General features: G+C 37.8%; 1 protein-coding gene across 7 annotated transcripts in view; it reads left to right on the top strand.

Moving 5' to 3' along the window:
• nfixa (nuclear factor I/Xa) overlaps positions 1-25,991 on the top strand; it is a 111,541-nt gene that overhangs the window by 78,416 nt on the left and 7,134 nt on the right. For all 7 annotated transcript variants that reach the window (XM_016561915.1, XM_016561916.1, XM_016561917.1 and 4 more), the window contains 8 exons: positions 14,591-14,653; positions 15,636-15,710; positions 16,020-16,140; positions 16,276-16,311; positions 16,431-16,555; positions 18,547-18,627; positions 21,644-21,775; positions 25,190-25,359. In XM_016561915.1, the coding sequence (XP_016417401.1) occupies positions 14,591-14,653; positions 15,636-15,710; positions 16,020-16,140; positions 16,276-16,311; positions 16,431-16,555; positions 18,547-18,627; positions 21,644-21,775; positions 25,190-25,359 (803 nt within the window). The remainder of the gene's footprint in view (positions 1-14,590; positions 14,654-15,635; positions 15,711-16,019; positions 16,141-16,275; positions 16,312-16,430; positions 16,556-18,546; positions 18,628-21,643; positions 21,776-25,189; positions 25,360-25,991) is intronic.

Raw genomic sequence — 25,991 nt, forward strand, 5'->3', positions numbered from 1 at the left:
TGACAGCCACAGTGGAGAAAAGAGTTTGTGTGAACTTTAATGTAAGGACTTAAATATTCATATGTAGCTCACATTAAGCTATTGTATGGCTTCAGAAGTAACACAGAATAATTCGCACAATCGGAGGGAAAAAACAAACAAACTCAGATTTGGATCGGCTCTCTCTGACCGATACCCGATCCGAGAAAAATGGCACTATCGGAGCCGATACCCGATATGAATATTGGATCGGCGCATCCCAAATCATTACTCCAGTCTTCAGTGTCACATGATCCTTCAGAAATAATTGTATCTTTAATATCAATATGCTTAGTATTTTTGCAGAAACCATGATACATTTTCTTTCAGGGTTCTTTGATGAATAAGTCCGAAAAACTTGTCTATTTGAAAATCAAGTCTATTTCTGTTAACGTTATGAATGTCTTTACTGTCAACTACTTTTGATCAGTTTAATGTGTCCTTGCTCAAAAGTTTCTTTCAAAAAATAATCTTACTGACCTTAACTTTTAAATAAAAGCCGTGCCAATTAAAAAATGAAAATGCAAGCACTATGTTCAAAATAAGTGCCTCTTGATATGCAAGTTAAGTGTTGCATAAATGGCCTAATATTTTCTTGTGGCCGTTGTACGTACCATATTTCAGCAAAAGTGATTTGCACCCTAAAGCGATTTTCCTAAAGAGATTAGCAGGCTTGCCGTGTTCTATTGTAGAGTTTATCTGCAAATAAAACAATTGCACTATTCACCCTAGAATCTGATTTGATGCTACTATGTGCAATAACACTCCTGGACGCAACACACACATTTAGTCTGCTGATTTCTGTGTCTACATGTGGGTGAGTTTGTAGTATTTAAAGCATATTTGTGTAATTTTCTCCATATATTTATCCCTTCCAGAGCTATAAGGCTCTTACACGCCGGCGGACTAGCATTTGGGAATAAGTTCAGTAATCACACGCACCTCCCCTTAAAGTGTGTTTTGTAGCAGTGTGTCTGTGACTGCAGGGTATTACGATATTTTATAGCTAAACCTACAGCAGATCAACGGCTACAAGCCAGAAAGTATTAGATTGAGTGACTGACTGTCTGCAGGGATAAAGCCCAAAAACACTCATAGATTCAGCCTGACCCCATATGCAGTGTGTCTGAGCAAAATGAAAGGGAGAATGGTGTAAAAGAAGTGGAAATCTGTGAGTTTTTGTCTGTCCCAGCCATCCCAGGGTCCCCAGGGACTCTTGAAACATTAGTGAGGTAAAGAGAAAGACGTGTAGGAGAAATTGAGTGCAATTCAGTACTAAATGTGTTAATGGGTCCCAGCTGCTCTGATCGGAGGACCAGAGAACTCAGAGTTTCGAGATTCCAGAACTCAGGGTCACTTTTGTTCTAGAACTTTCTGTCCTTTTATTCAGCAGAGATGTCGAATGGAGTAATTAACTTGAAGAATGTAATTACCTCAACTCAAAGCTAATGAGAAAATGATGAATCCTTGCCGGCCAGCTAAACACATGCCAGAGCACATTTTCTAACAGTCCCGTACCTAAATCTAAAGTAACCTCACACTCACAGACTACTCAAAATTTCAGCTTTTCCAAAATGATGGAATCGATCATTTTAACAAGTCATTCAGAGTCTAATAGTGGCTGTATTTACAGGAGTTGTTCAATCAAAACTCATCTTCATGTGGTTTCAGACCTGAACACAGTTGCTTTTTCAAAGGAGAAATTTTAAATGTCATTTTGAATGAAACGGAATGATACTGAAAATTTAGCTTTGCATCACAGGAATAAATTACAATTTAAAATATATTCAAATAAAAAAGTTATTTTAAATTGTAAAAATATTTAACACTATTATTGTATTTTTTATCAAATAAAAGCAGCCTTGCTGAGCAGAAGAGACTTCTTTCAAAAACATTAAAAAATCTTACAGACTCCAAACTTTTGAATGGTGGCGTTGCAATAAATGGACACCCAACAATATGACAATAATAAGACGAGCCAATAAACAAGCTGGACACTTGACCATCACAACCTCTCCCGAGCCTCAGACAGACCCTGTGTTGCTCTCTCTCTCTCCATCTGATTTCACTTATCTGGCAGTTTCGGTCTGAAAGGATACTGATGGCCTAATAATCCCACTTTCCTGCAATTATCTCTTTTTTTCCCTTCTCATTCCATCTTCAATCCCTCCCCCTCTCTCTCTGTCGACACCCCTGATGAAAAGGGGGAAGCGAGTGGGACGTTTTTCTGCAACAGCAAGTGTGACAGAATTCCTGCGCTCTCTGTGAGAATCTGCAGATGTCGGTGTGGCCGACGAAAATACTAGTCCATGAAAAGAACAGCGGATGGAAAAGGAGAGGAAGAAAACGAGGGAAAACCCAGCGTCTCGGCCGCAGGGTATGTGCGCTCGCTGCCAGTGAGGTGAACACCACCCAACTAAAACAGAAAACTAAATCACTAAGCAAATGTTTAGATGTCTGAGCTGCATCTGGTGTTTCGAGCCGAAAGGTTGGACTGCTGCTACTAGTAGCTGAAAAGTAATCGAATCGCATAGATCAGATCAAATGAAGAAATACAACTGAACTCTGGCAGCATTAAACGAATAGTTCATCCAAAACAATGAAAGTTTCGTCATTATCTGCACCTTCATGTTGTTACAAATCTGTAAGCTATTAAAAGGATGCGCTTTTTTTTAAATGTAGTTTATAGTGACCTCATCTGTAAAAAAGTATTCATTCATACATTGAAAAGCTTGAGGTCAGTACTATTTTTTTATGTTTTTTAAAGAAGTCTCTTCTGCTCACCAAGGCTGCATTTATTTGACTAAAAATACAGTAAAAAGAGTAATATTGTGAAATATTATTACAATTTAAAATAGCTGTTTTCTATTTGAATATATTGTAAAGTGTAATTTATTCATGTGATACAAAGCTGAATTTTCTGCATCATTACTCCAGTCTCCAATATGCTGATTTTTAATGCTCAAGAAACATTTCTTAGTATTATCAATGTTGAAATGGCTGCTTAATTTTTTATTTTTTTTTGGAAACTGTGATGCATTTTTTTTTTCGTTTTATTTGAGGAATAGAAAGTTCAAATGAACAGCATTTAATTTAATACATCCTTGCTGAATTAGAGTATATATTTCTTTACAAAAAAAGTCCATACAGTCAAAAGTCCTAACAGCTTTGAATCAAATTTTGATTGATTGTTTTGTATGTCAACAAAAACACTAAGACCTTTTTTTTTTTTTTTCTTTTTTCAAACAATCTTTTAAAGTGTTGCACAGACTTAGACAGAGGTTTGGAATGACAATTCTTTTGAAACACTATGAAAAACATACAAATCTAAGTACAAAACCTACTAAAAGTAAACTACACGTTGCCTGCACGTTGTTTCTGATGATCGTTCTTCAGAAGTCGTCATGCTCTGGAAAGCGATGTGTAGTGATATATAGCGCTGGCAGTGCATGACATCTGGGCTTGTAGGTGTTTCTGAGAGTCGGTCTGTCCCGCTCAACCCCGAGGGCTGCTAAGGGCGGGAATAGAGCCGGTTCATTTGAGGTTATTATGATTCGCTTTATGCCAGATGATAGACAGCACCTGCCTCCCAGCTGTGCTGTACTGGCCAGAGAGTCACAGAGTTGATGCATCTGTGGCCTGTTTCTGGACAGAGTAGATGTCTCCTCCTCTATTCCTCACATTAAACATGAACCTCACTTCCTGCTCGCTTCTGGGGGGGGGGGGGGGGGGGAGGAAAACGCACAAATTTATGAAATACTTTTATTGATGTTTCCGTATCAAAAACAATTAAGAATCTTGAGACACTTTTATAAGCAAAAAACGTCCAAAATATGCAACACAAGCTGCCAGTTGCAGACCGAACGATGCAATTTGTCTAATAAATTCGCAACATACCAGCTGAGAGCAGTTCAGACATGAGTTCAATCATTTGAAACTCCACAAATCACTTGCTACCTCTGTATCATTGGCTAATTGCTGTGCTGTTAAAGATGAAGGGGGTAGTAGAGAAGTCATTACTGGAGGGAGAGGAAAACGCACAAATTATAAATAGAAAAATAAATATTCTGTGTGTCTCCTTTCTACTGATGTGATGCAAATGGCTGAAATGAATGTGTTGGTCTTGACTCAATCCCAAATTCTGCTGCAAATCCCACCAGGTAAAACCCCTGTCAGCTATCATGGGTTTGATTTTTTATTTTTTTTGCATCCAACACACACACATACTGGGAACTTTCGGGATTCACTCCCGCTTTTAAATATTGTTATCACACCAAAACTTTGCAGTGTGTACGTGGCTTTTGTTTCTAACTGCAGACTCCCTCTGATTCAGCCTCTCTCTCTCTCTCTCTTTCTCCCTCTTCCAACGTTTCCCCTTTTTTCCACATAAAGCTGTTTTTCATAAACTAGCCTGGAATAGCAGTCCCTGAGGCCGAGGCCTGAAACACTAGCTCTCTCTGAGCTTTTTCTCTGTGTGTGTGTGTGTGTGTGTGCTGAAAAACTAGACTTTTCTGAGCTGCTGCACTTTCTTTCTCTTTCTGTGGCACAAAGAGGCATTTTTATATCACATGATCAGTTCGGTGGATCTCTGTGGCACTGTCCAAAAAGATCTGTACATTTTTCTGAAGATCAAGAGTGCTGGCCTGTGCAAAACTCACCGCTATGATGATAGGGTGTTGTTAACATTGAAAAATTTGGGCTCAGTAAGATTTTTTTTTTTAATTAATAGTTTTATTCATCAAGGATGCATTAAATTGATCAAAAGATCAGATAAATGCTGTTTTTTACTTTCCATTCATTGATGAATCCTGAAAAAGTAGTTTATACAAAAATTTTAAGCAGCACAACAGTTTTTAACATTTATAATAAAAATAAATGTTTCTTGAGCAGCAAATCAGCATATTAGAATGATTTCTCAATGATCACTGAATAATGGAGTAATGATGCAGAAAATTCAGCATTACATCACAGGAATAAATTACATTTTACAATATATTCAAATTGAAAAGGTTATTTTTATTCTAATAGTATTTTACAGTATTTACTGTATTTTTGATCAAATAAATGCAGCCTTGGTAAGCAAAAGAAACTTCTTTAAAAAAAAAAAAATAATACAAAAAAAATCTTACAGATTCTAGACTATTCGAATGCTAAGGGTATTTTGGTATTTTGACAATATGACTCAGGTCTGTCCTTCAGGTTTGAAGTGTAATGGTGTGTTCACACCAGACGCGAATGTAATTATCCCGTCTTCCACGCAAGTTCAAAAATTTCAACTCGAGCGCAAAATTTGGATGACGCGTTCTCAGCAATCAGCGAAGAGCTTCTTGACACGTCCAGTTGAATCAGACAATGGAAGAGAGCATTATTGTAGCCGTCTGTTATTATATAGGTCTGGAGCATAGAAAAACAATTAAAATCAGTTGTAGTGGTAGTTGTATTTTATTAGCATGGCTACAGAGATGCTGCTATCAATAATAAAAATAATAGTAATATCAGTGTATATATACAGTAGTAAAATGTAACACATTAATGCAGGATCCTAACGTTACTCATCCTCCTCTGGATGGTGCTGTGAACCCAGACACGTCGGCGTTTGGCTTTCCATCGTATTTGGGACTTTTTGACAACAGGTACAAAACAGCGATTGTAGTTATCTCCACCATGGTTGGTCACGCTATGTTTTTATTCGCGCAAGTGACACGAAAAACATCTCGCGAGTAATCTAGAGCGAGTGACGCAATGCGCATATTCGCTTCGCGTCTGGTGGGAACACACCATTATACTTAGGGGTAGGCATTTGTTCAAATCACGAACTTTGAGTGTGCAATACTAATAGCAAAGATTGACTCAGAAAGCAGCATTAAAACCAACCAAGATTTTTATGTACAAACTTGGAAGTTTATGATGCAAACTGTTATCATGCACTACAAATAGTTGATAAATATGCTCTGAATGTTGTAATACAGGTTAAAATGCCAATGTGTGTGTGAGTGTGTTTTATACCTGGTATCCTGTGTAGCCCTTCACACAGTGAACTATTGTGAAGCCTGTTTAACAGTCACATCCTGTCTAGGACACACACTCACACACATACACACAAATGGATGCACATCCTGCTCTATCTGGCCAGATTTAGCATTAGATAGTAAGTCTGAGGAGCGTTATCAGCGCATTTCTCTGTTTGCATTGCATAAGAGTGTGTTTATGACTATCATTTATTGGACTTGTGCTTGTACTGTGGGGAAAGACAACCACAGCGATCAAACCACAAGTGTCAACAAACTGTGTTTATTTTTATTGACACTGAAAGATGATGTTTGTTGATGTGAAATTGCACACCTGTGACTGCCCTGAAATGGCCCAAATCGCATCACCTGCTGTCTCCAAAGCTCTAGGGCTTTTTGCTCTGGGTTTATATGACTGACTTCCTCACTTCCCTGAGGAGCCCCCTACTGGGCAGAATGAGAATAGACTTAAAAAGCCTGTGATGGGTAAACCTCGCAAAATCATGTCCAGGTCAAAAACTGTGCAAAAGCAAAAGAAAAGAATGCAAAATTGTATTTAGCGTAAGGAAAATTATGTCTTCTTTTTTGCAGGTTTTTACATAATTTCATAGAAATTAAGAATTCTCCTCCAATCAGTGGCTCAGTATTGTATATATATTGCAAATAAATCTCATTTTCACCAGTCTAATGTCACAATAATCTATTGTTAGTATTGATATAAAATGAAGAAAGTATGATTTTGTTACAAACGTTTTTGGGTCTGTAAGATTTTTATTATATTAAATAATACCTCCTGTCTCCAGTTTATTTGCTCAAAAATGTTTAATAACGATAATACTGCAAAATATTATTACAATTAAAAATAACTGTTTTCTATTTGAATATGTTTTAAAATATAATTTATTCCTGTGATGCAAAGCTGAATTTTCAGCATCATTACTCCAGTCTTCAGTGTCACATGAGCCTTCAGAAATCATTCTAATATGCTGATTTGATGCTCAAGAAACAGAAACAGTTTTGTGGAAACCTTTTTTCAGGATTCCTTTTTGAATATAAAGTTCAAAATAACAGCATTTATTTATTTTTGTAAAATTATAAATGTATTTACTGTCACTTTTTAACCTAAAATTCGAATGCAACGTTTTTGCATTCAAATGTGGATTTTTATTTTAAATTCGATTAATATTCGAAAATCGAAAAAAAAAATTGACAGCCCTAGTGCTTATAATAAATAAATAAATAAAATAAATAAATAAATAAGTGTACTTCTATAAGTGAACAAAATAATTGTAAGCATTTGCTTTTATTAAACCGAGCAAATGAATGAAGTGAACGAAAAAATATTTTTGTTATAAAAAGCATATGCTTTTAATAAATAAATAAAATGATTGAGGAGAAACATCTGAGACAAAGCTGATTCTTACATGAATCATCTCTGCTGTATAAGCTCTAGGTTTCCTCAGTATGTGTGTGTGTGTGTGTGTGTAGGCTGAAACACTAGACTTTTCTGAGCTGCTGCCAAACAGATGCAGTCACTTGCAGTTCCACTAGAGAAACCTTCATGGCTCTTTCTCTCTCGTTCTCTTTATTTCTCTGCATCTCGAACCTCCATTCTCACATCAGCCTTGTAGTGCCTCTGTTTGTGACAGATTTGCTGTTTTATGATCACTCTGCGGCTCGTAAATATCAGTCGCTCATGCAGAATGATCTTTGGATGTTATTTGCGGTGTTTGCAATCTTCGTATCTTTCATCAAACTGCAATAATTTGCTCCTATTCAGAAAAGACCTAATGTTTAACCCCTTCCATCCCACCACTTTTCATGATCCAATCAGTTCTTAGGGATTTGTTGTTGTTAAATATAGTGATTCCATAGTATTATAGTCATCATAGTTTTTGTAAAGATCAGATTCAGATCAGATTGAATGATGATCAAATGATAGATGGAGTCGATCGCTTCCATCAACACATCCTAAGCTTGTACAGTCCTATACCACTTTCAGGGTCGACATTTCATTCGGGAACGTTAGGCAGTTTGATTTACATGCTGTTTAATGCTTGATGATTGCATTATTTTACGTATGCATCAGCTTACATACGTGATCGCTTGTTTCTACTTCTTCGCTGTTTTTTGATCCAGACGTTCAATACTCTTTCAGAAGATGGAAGATTGGTCATTTGGAAGGGCTCCTATGGCTCCATAGGCCTCCGCTGAAGCCTGGGACCGTCCTATTCCACGTTCCTCAGACCGGCTGCCTCGTGTTTGGCAGCATCTGAGAAGAGAAGGTCCCGGATCAGATGAACAGCGAGAATCTAGACGAGACAAGCTCCTTATCTCATTTAATAAGATAAAAGCCAAACCGCACACACACACACACACACTGAGCTCGGGTCAGCACAGTTCAGAAATCATTCTAATATGCTGATTTGATGCTCAAGAAACAGAAACAGTTTTGTGGAAACCTTTTTTCAGGATTCCTTTTTGAATATAAAGTTCAAAATAACAGCATTTATTTATTTTTGTAAATATTGTCTGTTTACTGTCATTTTTTTGTATCAATTTACTGTATCCTTGCTGAGAAAAGAAGTATTATTAGTAGTAGAAGTAGTAAAAAAAAAGAAAGAAAAAATACTGATCAAAACAGTTGGAGAGTATGTAATTGACTTTATGCAAACATTTTTCTTTCATTTTTCATTCATTTTTTTTTCTTGGTTTAAAAAAAAGAATGCAATAGAGTAAAATAGAACAAAATAGTGCAAAATATTCTGTATCTAGCAGCTATTCTGTAGTGATTTGAGTTACACAGTAATTATTATTCCAACTTCTCTTTCTTTCTTTCTTTCTTTCTTTCTTTGTGGACGAGGGTCCTCCTGGGGTTCCTTTGAGATCTGATGTGCCCATCTAATCAAAAGCCTGTAAAGAGCCCAAATCACGTCGTCTTTAGCCAGGGTGTCGCACGCTAGTGTGAGTGTGTGTTAAAGCTATTTATGTCAGCACACTGATGGAGACGCTTGGATTTATGTGTGAAAGATGCATCTTTATTTTTTCTGTTCTCTTCTCTTGTCTCTCTGCCTGTGCATGTGTCTCTCTCCATTCTCTCTGTGTGTGTGTGTGTGTGTGTGTGTGTGGGCTGAAACACTAGACTTTTCTGAGCTGCTGCCAAACAGATGCAGTCACTTGCAGTTCCACTAGAGAAACCTTCATGGCTCTTTCTCTCTCGTTCTCTTTATTTCTCTGCATCTCGAACCTCCATTCTCACATCAGCCTTGTAGTGCCTCTGTTTGTGACAGATTTGCTGTTTTATGATCACTCTGCGGCTCGTAAATATCAGTCGCTCATGCAGAATGATCTTTGGATGTTATTTGCGGTGTTTGCAATCTTCGTATCTTTCATCAAACTGCAATAATTTGCTCCTATTCAGAAAAGACCTAATGTTTAACCCCTTCCATCCCACCACTTTTCATGATCCAATCAGTTCTTAGGGATTTGTTGTTGTTAAATATAGTGATTCCATAGTATTATAGTCATCATAGTTTTTGTAAAGATCAGATTCAGATCAGATTGAATGATGATCAAATGATAGATGGAGTCGATCGCTTCCATCAACACATCCTAAGCTTGTACAGTCCTATACCACTTTCAGGGTCGACATTTCATTCGGGAACGTTAGGCAGTTTGATTTACATGCTGTTTAATGCTTGATGATTGCATTATTTTACGTATGCATCAGCTTACATACGTGATCGCTTGTTTCTACTTCTTCGCTGTTTTTTGATCCAGACGTTCAATACTCTTTCAGAAGATGGAAGATTGGTCATTTGGAAGGGCTCCTATGGCTCCATAGGCCTCCGCTGAAGCCTGGGACCGTCCTATTCCACGTTCCTCAGACCGGCTGCCTCGTGTCAGGCAGCATCTGAGAAGAGAAGGTCCCGGATCAGATGAACAGCGGTCATTTGGAAGGGCTCCTATGGCTCCATAGGCCTCCGCTGAAGCCTGGGACCGTCCTATTCCACGTTCCTCAGACCGGCTGCCTCGTGTCAGGCAGCATCTGAGAAGAGAAGGTCCCGGATCAGATGAACAGCGAGAATCTAGACGAGACAAGCTCCTTATCTCATTTAATAAGATAAAAGCCAAACCGCACACACACACACACACCACAGATGGGTGACAGGCTGTGCCGAAACCGCTCTCACACACCTGCTCCTTCATACACAGACTTACACATGCATACATAGAAAAATGTACACACAAATGCACATTGAAAAACAGCTTGCTTTTAATGAAATAACCTCACAGATGAGTTTACGTTTGCTGAGCTGCTCCCCAAAGCTCTTCATGTGTAAGTGCAGACAGATGTTTGTCTCGGCTGACTCTGTAACTCCCGAGCATCCGTAACAGCCCAGTACCGCACGTATACGGATGTCCTCGAGCTATGAGATATTTCTCATCATCGTGACACTGAGCTCAGAATGAGAAATAAATAATTAGAGCCGAAAGAAAGCCGGAGAATGATGACTATTGGCTGATAAATGAGTGCGGAGAGCCGCGGAGTGAGAAGGCGGAGGGGATTAGGGCGCTTTGGAACACTTTAAGAGCATTATGGATTAAAAAAAGGTCAGAATGTTTAGCAACATAATGCTAAACCTCTTAAGCGAAACCCAACTGCATGCTAAACGGGGACGGAGGGAGGGGGCGATGAAAAAGAGGCTGTATGGGGTTTAACATCTGTTTGGGTCAGAAAAAGAGAGACATGTTTGAAAGACGCAGAGAGATCCGTTTTATAGGCACAAGCATACACGCACCTAAAGTCATTATACATTATAATAAAAAGAACGTGTATGGACATCTACTCGCTCGTAATCATTAAACTTGATGCAACGTGCACCAAATTTCATTTGACAGCTGCAGCGGATGGAAAGACTGTGAGTGAATCAAATTGTTGAGAAGAACATAATTTTAAAAGAAAAGAACACTACTCCTCACACAAAGCTGTCATTATGACTTGAGAAGAGTTATGATTTAAATGGCCAACTTTTATAAAATGAATAAGCAGCTCTTTTAGAAAAAAAAGACACACACACACACACTGAGCTCGGGTCAGCACAGAACAGCTGGTCTTTAGACTCTGACCTGTGTCTGCACTTCTTCGTCGAGATGTTTGTTGTGTTTGTGTACATTTATGCTCCGATGTTTGCTTGTTTTTAGGACTACGGAGGATTTTGGGAAAAGCTTATTGGATCCTCTAATCATGTTCTGAGGTTATTTATTGCGGTAGCACTAAAGGATCATAGCGCTAAGTGCATAAACACACACATGCATGCATTTCGCCCCAGTTTCTAGTGGATAAACTCATGCGATGCCTGTGTAAAAATTTCTTCACTTGTCCAGCTGTCACGATTGACAGTTCACTAACCCTCCGTGACCTCAGATGACTGTCCGACCCACTGCACCACACACACACTCATGACATCATTGAGCATCTGTGTGCTCCAACTACACAATGCACAAAGAACAGCAAGGCAAGCAGCTCAGGGGGCGGGGTTTGGATCGGAACCCCCATATGTCATTGGCCCGTGCAGTCGGTTTCCAGCTCTGTGATTGGCTGGAAAAGGAACCCCCACCTTCCACATGCAAGCATGTTAGGTTTCTCGCTCTGTGACTGGAGGTCAAAGTGTATGTATGTTCATGTATCAGCGTGTCTTCTGTCTGTTATTCTGTTTGTTCTCCTCTATTAGTTGTCTGTTCGCTCTGTTCTCTTTGTCTAGATGTATGTTGTGTACTCCTCTCTTCTCTTCACTTTCCTTGGCAACAGATCCTGTCTGCCTTCCCCCTCCTGATTCTCTCTCCCGGCTTTTTTGGCAGAACCTTCTGTTCCCAGACCTCCTTTGGGCTCTTTCTCTTTGTATCACTTTCTTTCTCTTTCTGTGGCACAAAGAGGCATTTTTATATCACATAATTTTAAAAAGAACACTACTCCTCACACAAAGCTGTCATTATGACTTGAGAAGAGTTATGATTTAAATGGCCAACTTTTATAAAATGAATAAGCAGCTCTTTTAGAAAAAAAAGATTTTCAAAAAAATAATAATACATAAGATGGGAAGTCAAAGAGATGACATGCTTGGACTGACATGAGAGTGAGTAAATAATGTTCACTGTACTTCACCATTTTTGGATGACACTGAAGTCACACCTTCTAAAGGTTATTCTGTCTGTGAAAATGAAAAATTCTCTTCTTTCGAATTCAAATGGTAGCTGTTGCTCATCTCGCGGAAAATCTCCAAAACTCATTGAGACTGAATGACTTATGGACTCTTTGTGGCAGCGCTTTTACTCTTAGTCTGAGCGTCGGTGAGCTCAAACAGGACTTGGGATGCTGTATGCCATGTGAAACACAACCTACTGTACACATTTTCCAGCCTTGTTCATGGGTTTGGGCCTATGTTTATCTGTGTGTGTGTGTGTGTGTGTGTCGTCAGCTAGCAGGAATATACATAAGATGGGAAGTCAAAGAGATGACATGCTTGGACTGACATGAGAGTGAGTAAATAATGTTCACTGTACTTCACCATTTTTGGATGACACTGAAGTCACACCTTCTAAAGGTTATTCTGTCTGTGAAAATGAAAAATTCTCATGTCGCTCTAAACAAGTAACTTTTTCTATGGAACAAAATGTCTATGAAATGAAAATGCATGAGAATAACTGCCTATGAAATTTAGTAGCACATTTGCTTGTTTTACACTACTGTTCAAAAATGTAAGTTCTATTCTATTCAATTCAATTCAACTTTATTTGTTTAGAGCTTTTCACGAAGTTTCTACAATATATTTAGTAGTTTCTATTCTATTGTATTCTAAAAGCAAATCAAGATAACATTTTACCTAAAATAACAGAAACAAAAATTAAAAATTTTTGCAAAAAGAAAGTTGTACACACAGTGGGGTCAGTAATTATTTTTTAAAAGAAATGAATACTTTTATTAAGCAAGGGCACATTACATTGATCAAAAGTGACAATGACAAAAGATTTCCATTTCAAATAAATGCTGTTCTTTTGAACTTTCTATTTATCAGAGAATCCTGAAAAAAATGTATCACTGTTTTCAACATTGATAATAATCAGAAATGTTTCTTGAGCAAATCAGTATATTAGAATGATTTCTGAAGGATCATGTGACACTGAAGACTGGAGGAATGATGCTGAAAATTCAGCTTTGATCACAGCAATAAATTACATTTTAAAATGCTCAAATAGAAAAAAAGTTATTTTTATTTGTAATAATAAAGTAAGGTTGGGGGTTTTAATGACCTAACACATTACAGAAGTAGTTAAGAAGTAGTTAAAATAGTATTTTCCCCTTTTGGTTGTCTTTTCTCACCTACTAGAGCACACTTGGAGAGTCAGGACTGGTAGCGATGCCCCTTCAGAAACAATAGGAGCATGAAGCTGCTCTAGATGAACAGTACATATAGTATGAATATGTTTTTGGTAATTTGTGTGTTGGTGAAATCAGTTACAGTGTTTACAGTCTCCACCAATCTGTGTGTGTATATGTAACTTTTGACACTGTATCAAAAGATCACAAAGTTCACAAGTTCTGTCATTATTTGCTTACAAACATGTACAACTTTCTTCCCTACATGGAACACAAAAGGTGAAATTTTGAAGAACATCCCAGCTGCTCTTTTTTTTAAATATTGATAATTGAAAGTGTGACAGCAGCTGCCAAGCTCCAAAATGACAAATATTTGATGCTTTTGAAAGAGTAACAGCAGCCTGGGCTTCTTTCGAATTCAAATGGTAGCTGTTGCTCATCTCGCGGAAAATCTCCAAAACTCATTGAGACTGAATGACTTATGGACTCTTTGTGGCAGCGCTTTTACTCTTAGTCTGAGCGTCGGTGAGCTCAAACAGGACTTGGGATGCTGTATGCCATGTGAAACACAACCTACTGTACACATTTTCCAGCCTTGTTCATGGGTTTGGGCCTATGTTTATCTGTGTGTGTGTGTGTGTGTGTGTCGTCAGCTAGCAGGAATGTGTGTGCACCGCCAATACTAAGATGGCTGCCAAAGACTAAAATGGCTGCCAGGACTCCAGAAAAAGAGAAAGAGAAAGCGAGAGAGAGAGATGGAGACAACACGCTAAATGTAGAGAAAAAAGAAACCGTCTTGCTATTTCTCCTCTGTTCAGACTGCTGTTCTTTTGTTTGTGCGAGTGTATTTGTCCTAATCTCTACACACTCTATCAAATCATGCTGGCATGAGCCAGTGTGTTCCCTTATCACCTACAGCCGCCCGATAAACACCTTCACAAACACACATGCACACGCAGCCTGCCATAAACTGTGCTGATAATGCACACTTTCATGCATATGTACTCAGACACTCGTTTCTCATTCTCTCTCTCTCTCGTGTTCACACGGCTCGACAATATCTGCTCGCAGTGTTGTTGTATCCAAGTGCCTAAACATCACTGAACAATCCAATTCCAACAGTAGTAATTGAATAAGAGCCATTTTCTGCCATTTATATGCATCTTTTCTCTGTTTCTCAATGCAGAATCTGGGCAATCAGACAATTCCAATCAACAAGGAGAGTCGGACATCAAACCCCCACCAAACGGTGAGAAAAATATAGCACACGGACTTATACACAACACCTTCACAAACACACATGCATACGCAGCCTGCCATAAACTGTGCTGATAATGCACACTTTCATGCATATGTACTCAGACACTCGTTTCTCATTCTCTCTCTCTCTCGTGTTCACACGGCTCGACAATATCTGCTCGCAGTGTTGTTGTATCCAAGTGCCTAAACATCACTGAACAATCCAATTCCAACAGTAGTAATTGAATAAGAGCCATTTTCTGCCATTTATATGCATCTTTTCTCTGTTTCTCAATGCAGAATCTGGGCAATCAGACAATTCCAATCAACAAGGAGAGTCGGACATCAAACCCCCACCAAACGGTGAGAAAAATATAGCACACGGACTTATACACTGTAATACCATGCAAAAGTTTGAAGTCTGTAAGATGTTTTTAAAAAATAATATTACAATTAAAAATAAATGTTTTCTGTTTGTATGTATTTTCAAATGTAATTTATTCCTGTGATGCAAAGCTGAATTTTCAGCATCATTACTCCAGTCTTCAGTGTCACATGATCCTTCAGAAATCAGTTTAATATGCTGATTTGCTGCTCAAGAAACATTTCTTATTATTATCAATGTTGAAAACATTATTCTTTAATGAATAGGAAGTTCAGAAAGAACAGCATATTATTTTAAGTAGAAATCTTTTGTAATATTATATGTTTTTACATCATTTTTGATTAATTTAATGCATCCATGGTGAATATTAATTTCTTTCTAAAAAAGAAAAAGAAAAATCTTACTGACCTCCTACTTGAGTACAGCAATCACACAAGCAAGAGTTTTAGACTACAATTAACTGTCTGAAATACAAGATACTTGTTATTATTGTCTTTGTATAAATTACGCATTTGATTTTGATGCTGGATGCATGTGGTACTGGTCTCTTATCACACAGCCCAGATATCAGTTGGGTGAGGAATGTGAATTTGTATTGTTTCTGCAGGACATCTGAGTTTTCAGGACTGCTTTGTGACTTCAGGGGTGTGGAACGTAGCCGAGCTGGTACGAGTGTCTCAGAGTAAGTACTGTAACACATGCTAGTGTTTTCTTAAATGAACAGCACACTGCAAAAAACAGCAACATTTTTTGCTTTGCCCAATTCATGATCAAATCGCTTAATTGTTGAATTCTTATTAATGAATCAGTGGAACAGGTTGGTAAACAGACCAAATCAAACAGAGGACTCACCCGCTCACTGAAGTTATTATGGCTGACTCAAATTGCTAATTTGATATTCTGATTTGTTAGGTTACTGTTTCTTAATCAGCCTAAGAGTTTCGTAGTTTTTTCCAAAGTTCAAACTTCAACATGTTTGTCTCTTCCGCAGCCCCTGTTGCAACAGCGTCAGGTCCTAATTTCTCTCTTGGGGATCTGGAAAGTCCCGGTTACTACAATATCAACCAAGTAGCACTCAGCAGACGTTCACTTGCCTCTCCTCCATCCACAAGGTGAACACACATACACCCATAGCCTGCTCTTCATGCCCGTTTCAGTCTCTCTTCAGTGGAAATTTGATCTGTCTTGCTCTCCTTTTTGTCCTTCCTTCTGTTTCCCCTTTGTCTGTTGTTCTTCTTGCTCTGTAGGTCTGAGGTGGAGCTGTACGCCAGTCTTCCTCGGAGGTCTGTCACAATCTTCTGTATTTCTGCACTTTTTCTGTTTTTCTCTCTATCTGTCTACAGGAATCTGTCACAGGGATATTGATTAACCCCTGTCTTGGTCTCTCTGTCTCTCTCTGTAGCTCTAATAAGCGTAAGTCTATAGATGACAGTGAGATGGAGAGTCCTGTCGATGACGTGTTCTACAGTCGTTCTCCAGCCGGCACCAGCTCCCAGTCCAGCGGCTGGCCGAATGATGTCGATGCAGGTGAGCATCACATGTACATATGAATGTGCCTTTTACACTGAAATGGTGCTGATACCGGAGTCTGGTCTCGGCTGTGGGATCTGTGATACTGTAGCAGTCATCTTAAAAAAAAACAGCCTACATTTCTACTGACCTGAGAGCTGATCAAAGACATAAATGACTATGGTACAACATAAAATATCCATAAACATATGGTGTTCAAAACAGGGTCCCAACAACTGCTTAAAGGAATTGTTCACCCAAAATTGAAAATGTACTTACCCTCAGGCCATCCAAGAGGTATATGAGTTTATTTCTTCACTGGAACAGATTTGGAGAAATTTAGCATTACATCACTTGCTCAGCAATGGATCCTCTGCAGTGAATGGGTGCCATCAGAATGAGTCCAAACAGCTGATAAAAACATCACAATAATCCACACCACTCCAGTCCATCAATTAACATCTTATGAAGGGAAAAGCATGTTTGTTGGAAAGAAATCCATCATTAATGTGTTTTAAACCATTGCTTCTGACCAAAATTTGAGTCCGTAATTGGATGAGCTGAGTGTGAATTTTCAGCAAATTTTCATTTTTGGGTGATCTATTCCTTTAAAAAGTCTTAAAATGTCCTAAATTTAGTTTTATCAAAATTAAGGCCACAAAAGTCTTAAATGATATAGCAGGAGTCATTTAAGAGGTCTTAAATTTGGGGAATTGAACTATTAAACTGCAAGTTCAAAGTCAAAACTTGGCACTGTTGTGCATTCTGCAGGATTGCGGTTACAGGGCTTTTTGGGTGATCTATTCCTTTAAAAAGTTTTAAAATGTCCTAAATTTAGTTTTATCAAAATTAAGGCCACAAAAGTCTTAAATGATATAGCAGGAGTCATTTAAGAGGTCTTAAATTTGGGGAATTGAACTATTAAACTGCAAGTTCAAAGTCAAAACTTGGCACTGTTGTGCATTCTGCAGGATTGCGGTTACAGGGCAGTTTGCAATCAATGAATACCACATACTTATGCCAATAGATTGTTTATGATCTACTGTTGATGAGTTATGACAATGTTTACTTTATTTTGCTTATAATATGTTGTAGATTAAATAGTAGCTGGAATTAGCAAATCATAGACATTTCAAAATAAGAGTCTCAGTGTATTTCAGGCTACTTTATCATTTTAAAAGTCCAGCATTATGGATGTAATCTTTTTTAATTCAATGTAAACTTTTGTAGCTGCTTTATGGGCCATCCCGTCACAGGACGGAAAGACTAAGAACAGGTTTCTAAAGACATAAATTTGATTTTAAAAACCATGCAAGAACTGTTATTGAAACCAAATGTCATTCAATAAATGAAATATAACATGGAAAAAAATATGCAGTAAATTAGGGCTGCACGATAAATCGCATGCGATTGTCATGCGCATCTCGTCAGTAAAGCCGGTTCTGTGATTAGTAGTAAATCTCCATCACATGCTTTCAGATGGAGCGGCATTTAATACACAGTTTATATTTAATATTAAACTGACAAGCTACGCAATATCGCGTTCATAATTGAAGGCGATTCATCTGCGATTATGAACGCGATATTGCGTAGCTTGTCAGTGATCTACGGCTCTGTGTATTAAATGCCGCTCCATCTGAAAGCATGTGATGGAGATTTACTACTAATCACAGAACCGGCTTTACTGACGAGATGCGCATGACATCGCATGCGATTTATCGTGCAGCACTAATACAGTTCTATGATCCCAATTAATTATTCTGTAATAGGAGAGATATTGGCATGGCAGGCACTGATGCTAGTGGTTTCTGATATAAGACCATCGAGAAGCCAGTTTAAGGTGTCTAAAATTGAAACTGAAATCTTTCTTCAGTAGAAATGTGTTGAATGGGGCCAGACTGGGTATCAGTTTCATATCGGTGCAAAAGGGATAAGGGATGTTCATGATCTCAACACAATGTTTTCCCCTTCTTCCTCTCTCCTCTCGTGTTAATAATTCCCTTCTCCAGTTGCAGTGCAGCACCATTTGACGAGTGTTCAAGAGAGGAAGATAAAACATGAGAATGATGGTGTGCAGTTTCCTTACCATGGTTAGAATACATACTACACACACTTACACATGTGCACAAGTAGTGGGAGTAGACAGGTTAGTGTCAGGGCAGTAGGGCATCAGATGTTGACTGTGTGTTGCTTGTTTAGTCTGTTTTTCACCCACATTGTTGATAACCTTTTTTGTTTAACGTCATTAAAGTTATTTTTAATGATAATTCTCAGTATTATTCATTATAATATGAAAGGATTAGTGTCAACAATGGGTGCTTTTTAGTGTTAGACACTAATTATGTTAGACACTAAACTAAATTATCGCTGTGGTCACAATCAGCTAGTAGTGTTGGAAGAGCCCAGATGGGAAAAGCAACATACACGCAAACAAACACTGAGAAAATGCACTACACAGGTGCACCTTCTGTCCACGCATTAGCCACACACACACACATATACACACGTACACACTCTCAGTCTGTGTTCTGGTCCCAGATGGCGCTTCCGTGTATCTACAGTAGTGGGAGGCATCTGCTCTGCATTTGTGTGTGAATGTCATAATCAGAAAGCAATGCTTTTCATTTCAAACCTTTTGAAAGTTTTTAAGAAAAGGGCTTTTTAAGTGGTTAATTTTTTTTATTTTTTTTATTTACATTTATGCAGAGGTTTCCAGCACCAGAAGTATCATTTTGTTTTGCACAATAATTTTTTCCCGCCTTCCTCTGACCCTTACACTATGTTAACCAGTGGGTTATGCATAATCCAGAATTGAATAATCCAGTTTACAGTTAATATACAGTTTATATGATAAACTACCGTTCAAAATAATTTTTTTTTTCTACAGAAATTAATAGTTTTATTCAGCAAGGATGCATTAAATTGACCAAAAAGCGACAGTAAAGACATTTATAATGTTACAAAAGATTTTCATTTCAAATAAATGCTGTTTTTTTGAATTTTGAAAAAAAAAAAAAATCAAATGTATCATGGTTTCCACAAAATATAAAGCGGCACAACTGTTTTTAACATTGATGATGATAAATGGTTTGTGAGCAGCCAATCAGCATATTAGAATGATTTCTGAAGAATCCTGTGACTCTGAAGACTGGAGTAATGATGCTGTAAATTCAGCTTTAGCCACAGTAATAATACATTGTAAAATATATTCAAATAGAAAACAGTAAAATTTAAATTGTAATAATAGTTCACAATATTACTATTTCTGAAGAATCCTGTGACTCTGAAGACTGGAGTAATGATGCTGTAAATTCAGCTTTAGCCACAGGAATAAATTACATTGTAAAATATATTCAAATAGAAAACAGTAAAATTTAAATTGTAATAATAGTTCACAATATTACTGTTTTTACTGTATTTTTGATCAAATAAATGCAGCCTTGGTAAGTGTAAGAGACTTCTTTCAAAAACATAAAAAAATCGAATGAATTAATAAATGGGAATTTAAGAGCACTATTAATTTCAAACATGCCAGATGTTGTCAGAGGGTCCCAAACATATATGTACAGTAAATAAAGCTTAAAAATGAACTAGCTGGTATTCATAGAAGTTTTCATAAATGTTTTGCACTGAGAATCTTTGAATATATTATTTTTTATAGTACATCAAATTCTTATTTCAAAAGAAGCAGGAGGCGAGAGTGTGTTGTGTGCATGTGTACACATTTTGTGATAAATATACATATACAGACTTAACACTTTCACACGCATTTGCACACTCCCACACACACGGGTGTTCTCTCTGGCACACACACGCGTATACACACATGTGAGAACAAATGCACTCGAAAGTGAACTGAGAAAGGGGAATTAAGCTGAAATGGGATTTAATGCCTTGTAATGTAGAGAGGAAAAAATAGCATCAAACTGAAGTGAAGTTTAAGCGTGTGTCTGTATGAGTAACACTGAGCAATGGGGGCCAGGAGGACTCTGGTTATCTTCCAATTATGAGCCATCCCTGCTCTGTTATCACTTTCTCCTGCAATTTCTCACCTTTTCATGTTATTTTCATCTCTCTTTCATCGTTCTGGTGATGAATTGAACCAGTTGAGGTGTTGCTAATTTAATAGTTAAGGAACACTTACAGAAGACTACGGTTGGGTGGTATGATGCTACATAATGCACATTTTGCGACGGTAGAAATGTGTCAACGTTTGTACAGCTTCAGGCTATTTGTGGACAGGACTGCTTTACGTTATTTACACATTAAGGGCGGCAAAGAAACGTGGAGGAATGTGAAAATACAAATCGGAACGTGACCTAAACAAGTTAAGACGAGGAATAACTCGTTTTTTAAAGGCTGAGTTTAGTTGTTTACGCTTGGCAAGCAATGTCGCAACTTGTTCACAGGTGTGTGAATATCGGATATTTTGCAATGTGGTTCATCCAATCAGATTTTAGAGTCAGAACTCTCAGTTTGATAATATTAATTACACTGTTTTCAGAGTGTTTTGTAATGTGAAGCTGTTTTTGCACTGATAAAACTTTTTTAAATGAAAAATCTTTGATTCATTATTATAAAATCATTGTTATTAGGTATTACTTTAAATATTGAAAATATTAGAACTTGTAGAACTCAAGTTCCAAATAAATAGGGAAAATAATAAAATATTTTGAAGTATCTTTTGTTTTATTTACTAGATTATTCGAAAATTGACATTAGCAAATAGTAATTAAAATATAAAAAATGGTAAAGTTATAGCAAAAATATCAATTATTATTAATATTTTTATTTAAAAAATATAAGAACTCTTTGATCAAGTTCCAAAGAACTGGAGAACATAATCTAATATGAAGTATCTTTTATTTAATTCACTGGATTATCCAAAAATGACCTAATATAAAAATATAAACTATGTAAAATATAAACTTTTTTTGTTGTTAAAATTCTAGCAAAAATTACCAGTACATACTGAATCCCTTCAAAACCCAACAATGATCATTTAAGGAGTAGTTGAGTTAGTTAGTTGAGCTGGTCAGCGAGTGTTTGATTGGTGTGTGCTGTGCCCTGCTGCTGTTGTTGTTGTTGACGTGTGGTTTCTGGCAGGGCTGTCCTCTCCTGGGTCTCTAAAGAAGCCAGCGGGGAAATTCGATTTCAGCGCCCTGTCAGCACAGACGAGGTCCCCCCGAATGGCCTTCACACACCACCCGCTGCCCATGCTGGCAGGCGTGAGACCAGGTGAGACAGACACACTCCAGCAGGGAGAGAGAGAGACAGAACGGAGGGGGAAAGGAGGGATTTAAGTATTAGATTGCAGCGTAGGCTTCTGATTGGTCCAAAAGTCCCATTATGGCACCACACTAGTCCAAAATTGCCCTCAGTGGCATTTGATTGGCTCTAAACAGTGGCAAGTTATTGATGAAGGCCTCTGATTGGCTGGGCAGAGAGACAGAGAGAGTAAGGAGCTGCCATAGTTCATGAACGACACCATCCATCCACGTTCCCTCTTGCTCTCCATCTTTTCCTCTCTTCTCTCATCATTTCATCCACAGCTTTTACCTCCATTTCTCAAGTGTGTTTTTCTGGATGGTTTCTCATGTTTCTTCGAATGTGTGACCTACATTTTTATTACATTTCATCATAGAAGATATCATGTAGAAGATGTTCTGTGAAATCCTGTGCACATACAGTGGAGTTTGAAACTCTTGTTTGGGTTAAAGAATCGATTCTTATCTATTCTTCTATCTTATCTATTGAATTTTGGTTCTCTTTAACAGTTGATGAATGGACGAAGTGTGGACGAAAACCATACTAAAATACTCTGACAGTGTTTCTCGAACCACTGTTTAGCTGTATTTGCTACTAAAATCTGTGTAGCCTTATGAGTGACTCTTATGAGTCGGTTCTTTTTAGTGAATCAAAAAAATCAATTCTGAATTGCAAGTTATTAATTAATTGTCTCTGACTCCACAATACACCGAAGAATATGGTTATGTTGTTCTTAAGGTTTTTAAGACTATTTTTTGTTTTATTTCAGTTAGCGTTAAACTATAAACTCAAGCCTTTTGCAAGAATCATATAAAATTATTTCTGATTTATGTCTGTTCTGTTGAAATCTTAAATGATCTGATAATTTGGCAACAAGCTGCTGAGGGCAGTAAATGCAGGAAGAACCGTTTTTATTTTTCCACAAAAATTTACTGTTCAGAATTCCTAAAAAGAATCAATAATGAAGCGGAATTGTTAAAAGAATCAAATTGGAACCAGAATCCCTACTAAACATATTCGCTGTAATGTGACATTTTCCTCCATTCCCAGGACACTCGTACTGCTCTTTGTGATGAACGGTGCTCGTTTAACAATTAAACAACAGTGTGCAGAGCTCTCATCTGAATGTCAGAGACGCGATTCGCTCATTTCGTTCTCATTTCAAACATTCTCATTTCAACTTCCTTGTGAATTACCAGAGACTATTTGCGGTTGAAGAAAAGAGAAGAGGGACGGAGACGCAAACGGGGGAAGCCATGAGGGAACGTTTAGAAAGCTTCCCAATGCGTAACAGATGCGTGACCAAGAGAATCATATATAAAAACTACGTTTTGCTCTCTCCGTTTTTTAAAATTAGCCAGCGAGCATGTTGCTTGTTATTCAGTCATGCTGTCATTCATGTTGGCACAGGACAAAATGTGAAGGAGAGCATGTGTATGTGGGGGTGATGATGGGGGGGTGCTCTTATCGGGCTCTTCTTGGCAGGCGCATTCGGAGCGCCATGAAAATCCCGTCAGTAAAACGATGATATTCAGAGGCATTACGGCCGCAGTCTCGCAGGCCGCTCAAAACGTCTCCATTCCCACACAAAGGAAAGCGATTCAGAGCTCCCTCCCGTGTTCTCCCTGACGGGACGTTTAATCCCATCCGATGGCCCTGGGAAAAGCTCAGAATTGCTATCCGTTCGGGTCCGGCTGCAGCCGGCGAGCCCTAATCAAGTAAAGGTCAGCGGGACAGAGAGCGGAGGCTTTAAATGGATTATACGTGCGTGTGACTATGGAAGTTTTTCTCCGGCAGACGCTTCTGGTTAGAATGTTTATGTAGAGTCGAGACAGTGGAAAAAGCAAGGTTTGCGTTAGGCCGGGAGACGAGGGCAGACTGCATGCACATGAGAAAGACCATCTCGCTGCCGTTTCTAATGCGTTTGTGTGAGATATGGATGGATGTTGGCTGCTGTTGTGAAAGAGATACTGTGGTTTGCTTTTGTGAGTGATGAATAACTCTTGTGGAGATTGAGAAGATACCGTTTTTGTTTGTGTGTGTGAAGGCGTTTATGAGTACGTTTGCGCGCGCGTGTGTGCGTGTGTGTGTGTGTGTGTGTGTGTGTGTTTGTTGGCACCCCATACCGCCTGTCCCCTGCCCAGTACCTAATGAGATTAAGAAGCACCAAAAAAAAAAGAAAAAGAGGGAGTTGGAGATAGACAAAAAAGAAGGACAGGATGAGATAGATAAAGAGGAAAAAGAGTATAGTGAAAATGGCATTTAAAGAAACAGTTCAGCTAAAAATGAAAATTGTGTCATTTACTCATTCTCATATTGTTCCAAACCTGTGTATGACTTATGTGGATTACAAAAATAGATGTTAAGCAGAATGTCCAAGCTGCTCTTTTTCATACAGTAGAAGTGAATGGGGACTGGAGCTATCAGGGTGCACAAATGACAAAAGAAAAAGGCACTATTAATGTAGTCCATTCTTCTGAAAACACACACTACTGCTCAAAAGTTTGGGGTCAGTTTTATTCAGCAAGGATGCATTAGATTCATTAAACGTGACAGTAAAATAATTTACCAAAGATTTGATTCAAATAAAATACTGTTCTTTTGAACTTTCTTTTCATCAAAAAATCCTGGGGGAAAAAAAAAACAGTTTCCACAAAAATATGAAGCAGCATAACGGTTTTCAACACTGATAATAATAAGAAATGTTTCTTGAGCAGCAAATCAGCATATTAGACTGATTTCTGAAGTATCATGTGACACTGAAGACTAGAGTAATGATGCTGAAAATTCCGCTTTGCATCTCAGGAATAAATTACGGTTTAAAATATATTCAAATAGAAAAAAAGCTCATTCAAATTGTAATAATATTTCACAATATTACAGTTTTTACTGTATTTTTGAGCAAAAAATTACAGCCTTGGTGAGCAGAAGAGACTTCTTTTCAAAAACATTTTAAAAATCTTACTGACCCCAGACTATTTAATTAGTCAATTTTTTTATTAAACATTAAATTGAGTCTTTAAGGAGGTTTCCTTTAAAAAGTCAGTTCAGTATGAGTTCAGAAGTCTTAAAATGTAGCACATGAGTCATATGAATGACTTTTATGGCACTTTTTCTTTCTTTTTGGAGCCCCAATCCCAATTCACATTCATTATATGGAAAATACCTGTGTAAATGAGGATGAATAAATGTAAAAAAATTTAATAATGTCAAAATGTTACTTTTTTTGTGAGCTATTCTATTAAGGTTAGGACATCATTTAAAGAGAGACAAAGTAGAATAATTTAGGTTTATATGAGCACACACAAATTCTAATATCTCTAATAGTACAATACACTGTGTCTCTCACACACTTTACTTACTCTTTCTCTCTCTCTTTTTCAGGGAGTCCGCGTGCCTCAGCCTCTGCCCTTCATTTTCCTGCTCCCTCCATCATCCAGCAGTCCAGTCCATACTTCACCCACCCCACCATCCGCTATCACCACCATCAGGACCCGCTCAAAGAGTTCGTCCAGTTCGTCTGTGCTGACGGCTCGGGGCAGCCGGGGGCACAGGTAGTGCACACACACACACACACACACACCATCCTGATTCACACAGCACCAGTGGACATACACACACACATACGCTGACACACATCTCTGCTAAAGTCCCTCTCTCTTACTCCTCTCTTCCTTTCTCTTTCTCTTCATTATCTAACACTTGACAGTCTCCGTTTATCTTGATTTGATTTCAGTTTCATCGCCTCATTTGTTATACAAAGTGTCATGAAACACTAAAACACTCTTTTGAAACCGATATGGTAGTGTCTACAATGATTGCATGTTATGTTTTTCTTCCTCTGGGTTTAAAATCAAAGATTCATCGTATGGATATGATGTAGATCTGTATCTTGAAAATGATCTGAAAAGTGGTGCAGGACACATTATAAGCCATATAAGTGTCTAGTCATTCCTTATGTTAAATTATATTATTTTCCAAAAATAAGGGGAAACTTAATTCATGAAAATCACAAGAATTAACAAGAATGGAAATGTTATGTACGTCATATTAACTACTATTATGATGCTTTTATGTCCTTTTTGTAGCTTCGCAGCCCCAGTCCCTATTTACTTTCATAGTATGGATTATTGAAAATAAATATGTAATTCAAATACGATAACATGATAATTTTTCCATGAAAAAG

This window comes from Sinocyclocheilus rhinocerous, unplaced genomic scaffold (assembly GCF_001515625.1).
Source record: "Sinocyclocheilus rhinocerous isolate Xijiao unplaced genomic scaffold, SAMN03320098_v1.1 scaffold229, whole genome shotgun sequence".
Taxonomy (NCBI): domain Eukaryota; kingdom Metazoa; phylum Chordata; class Actinopteri; order Cypriniformes; family Cyprinidae; genus Sinocyclocheilus; species Sinocyclocheilus rhinocerous.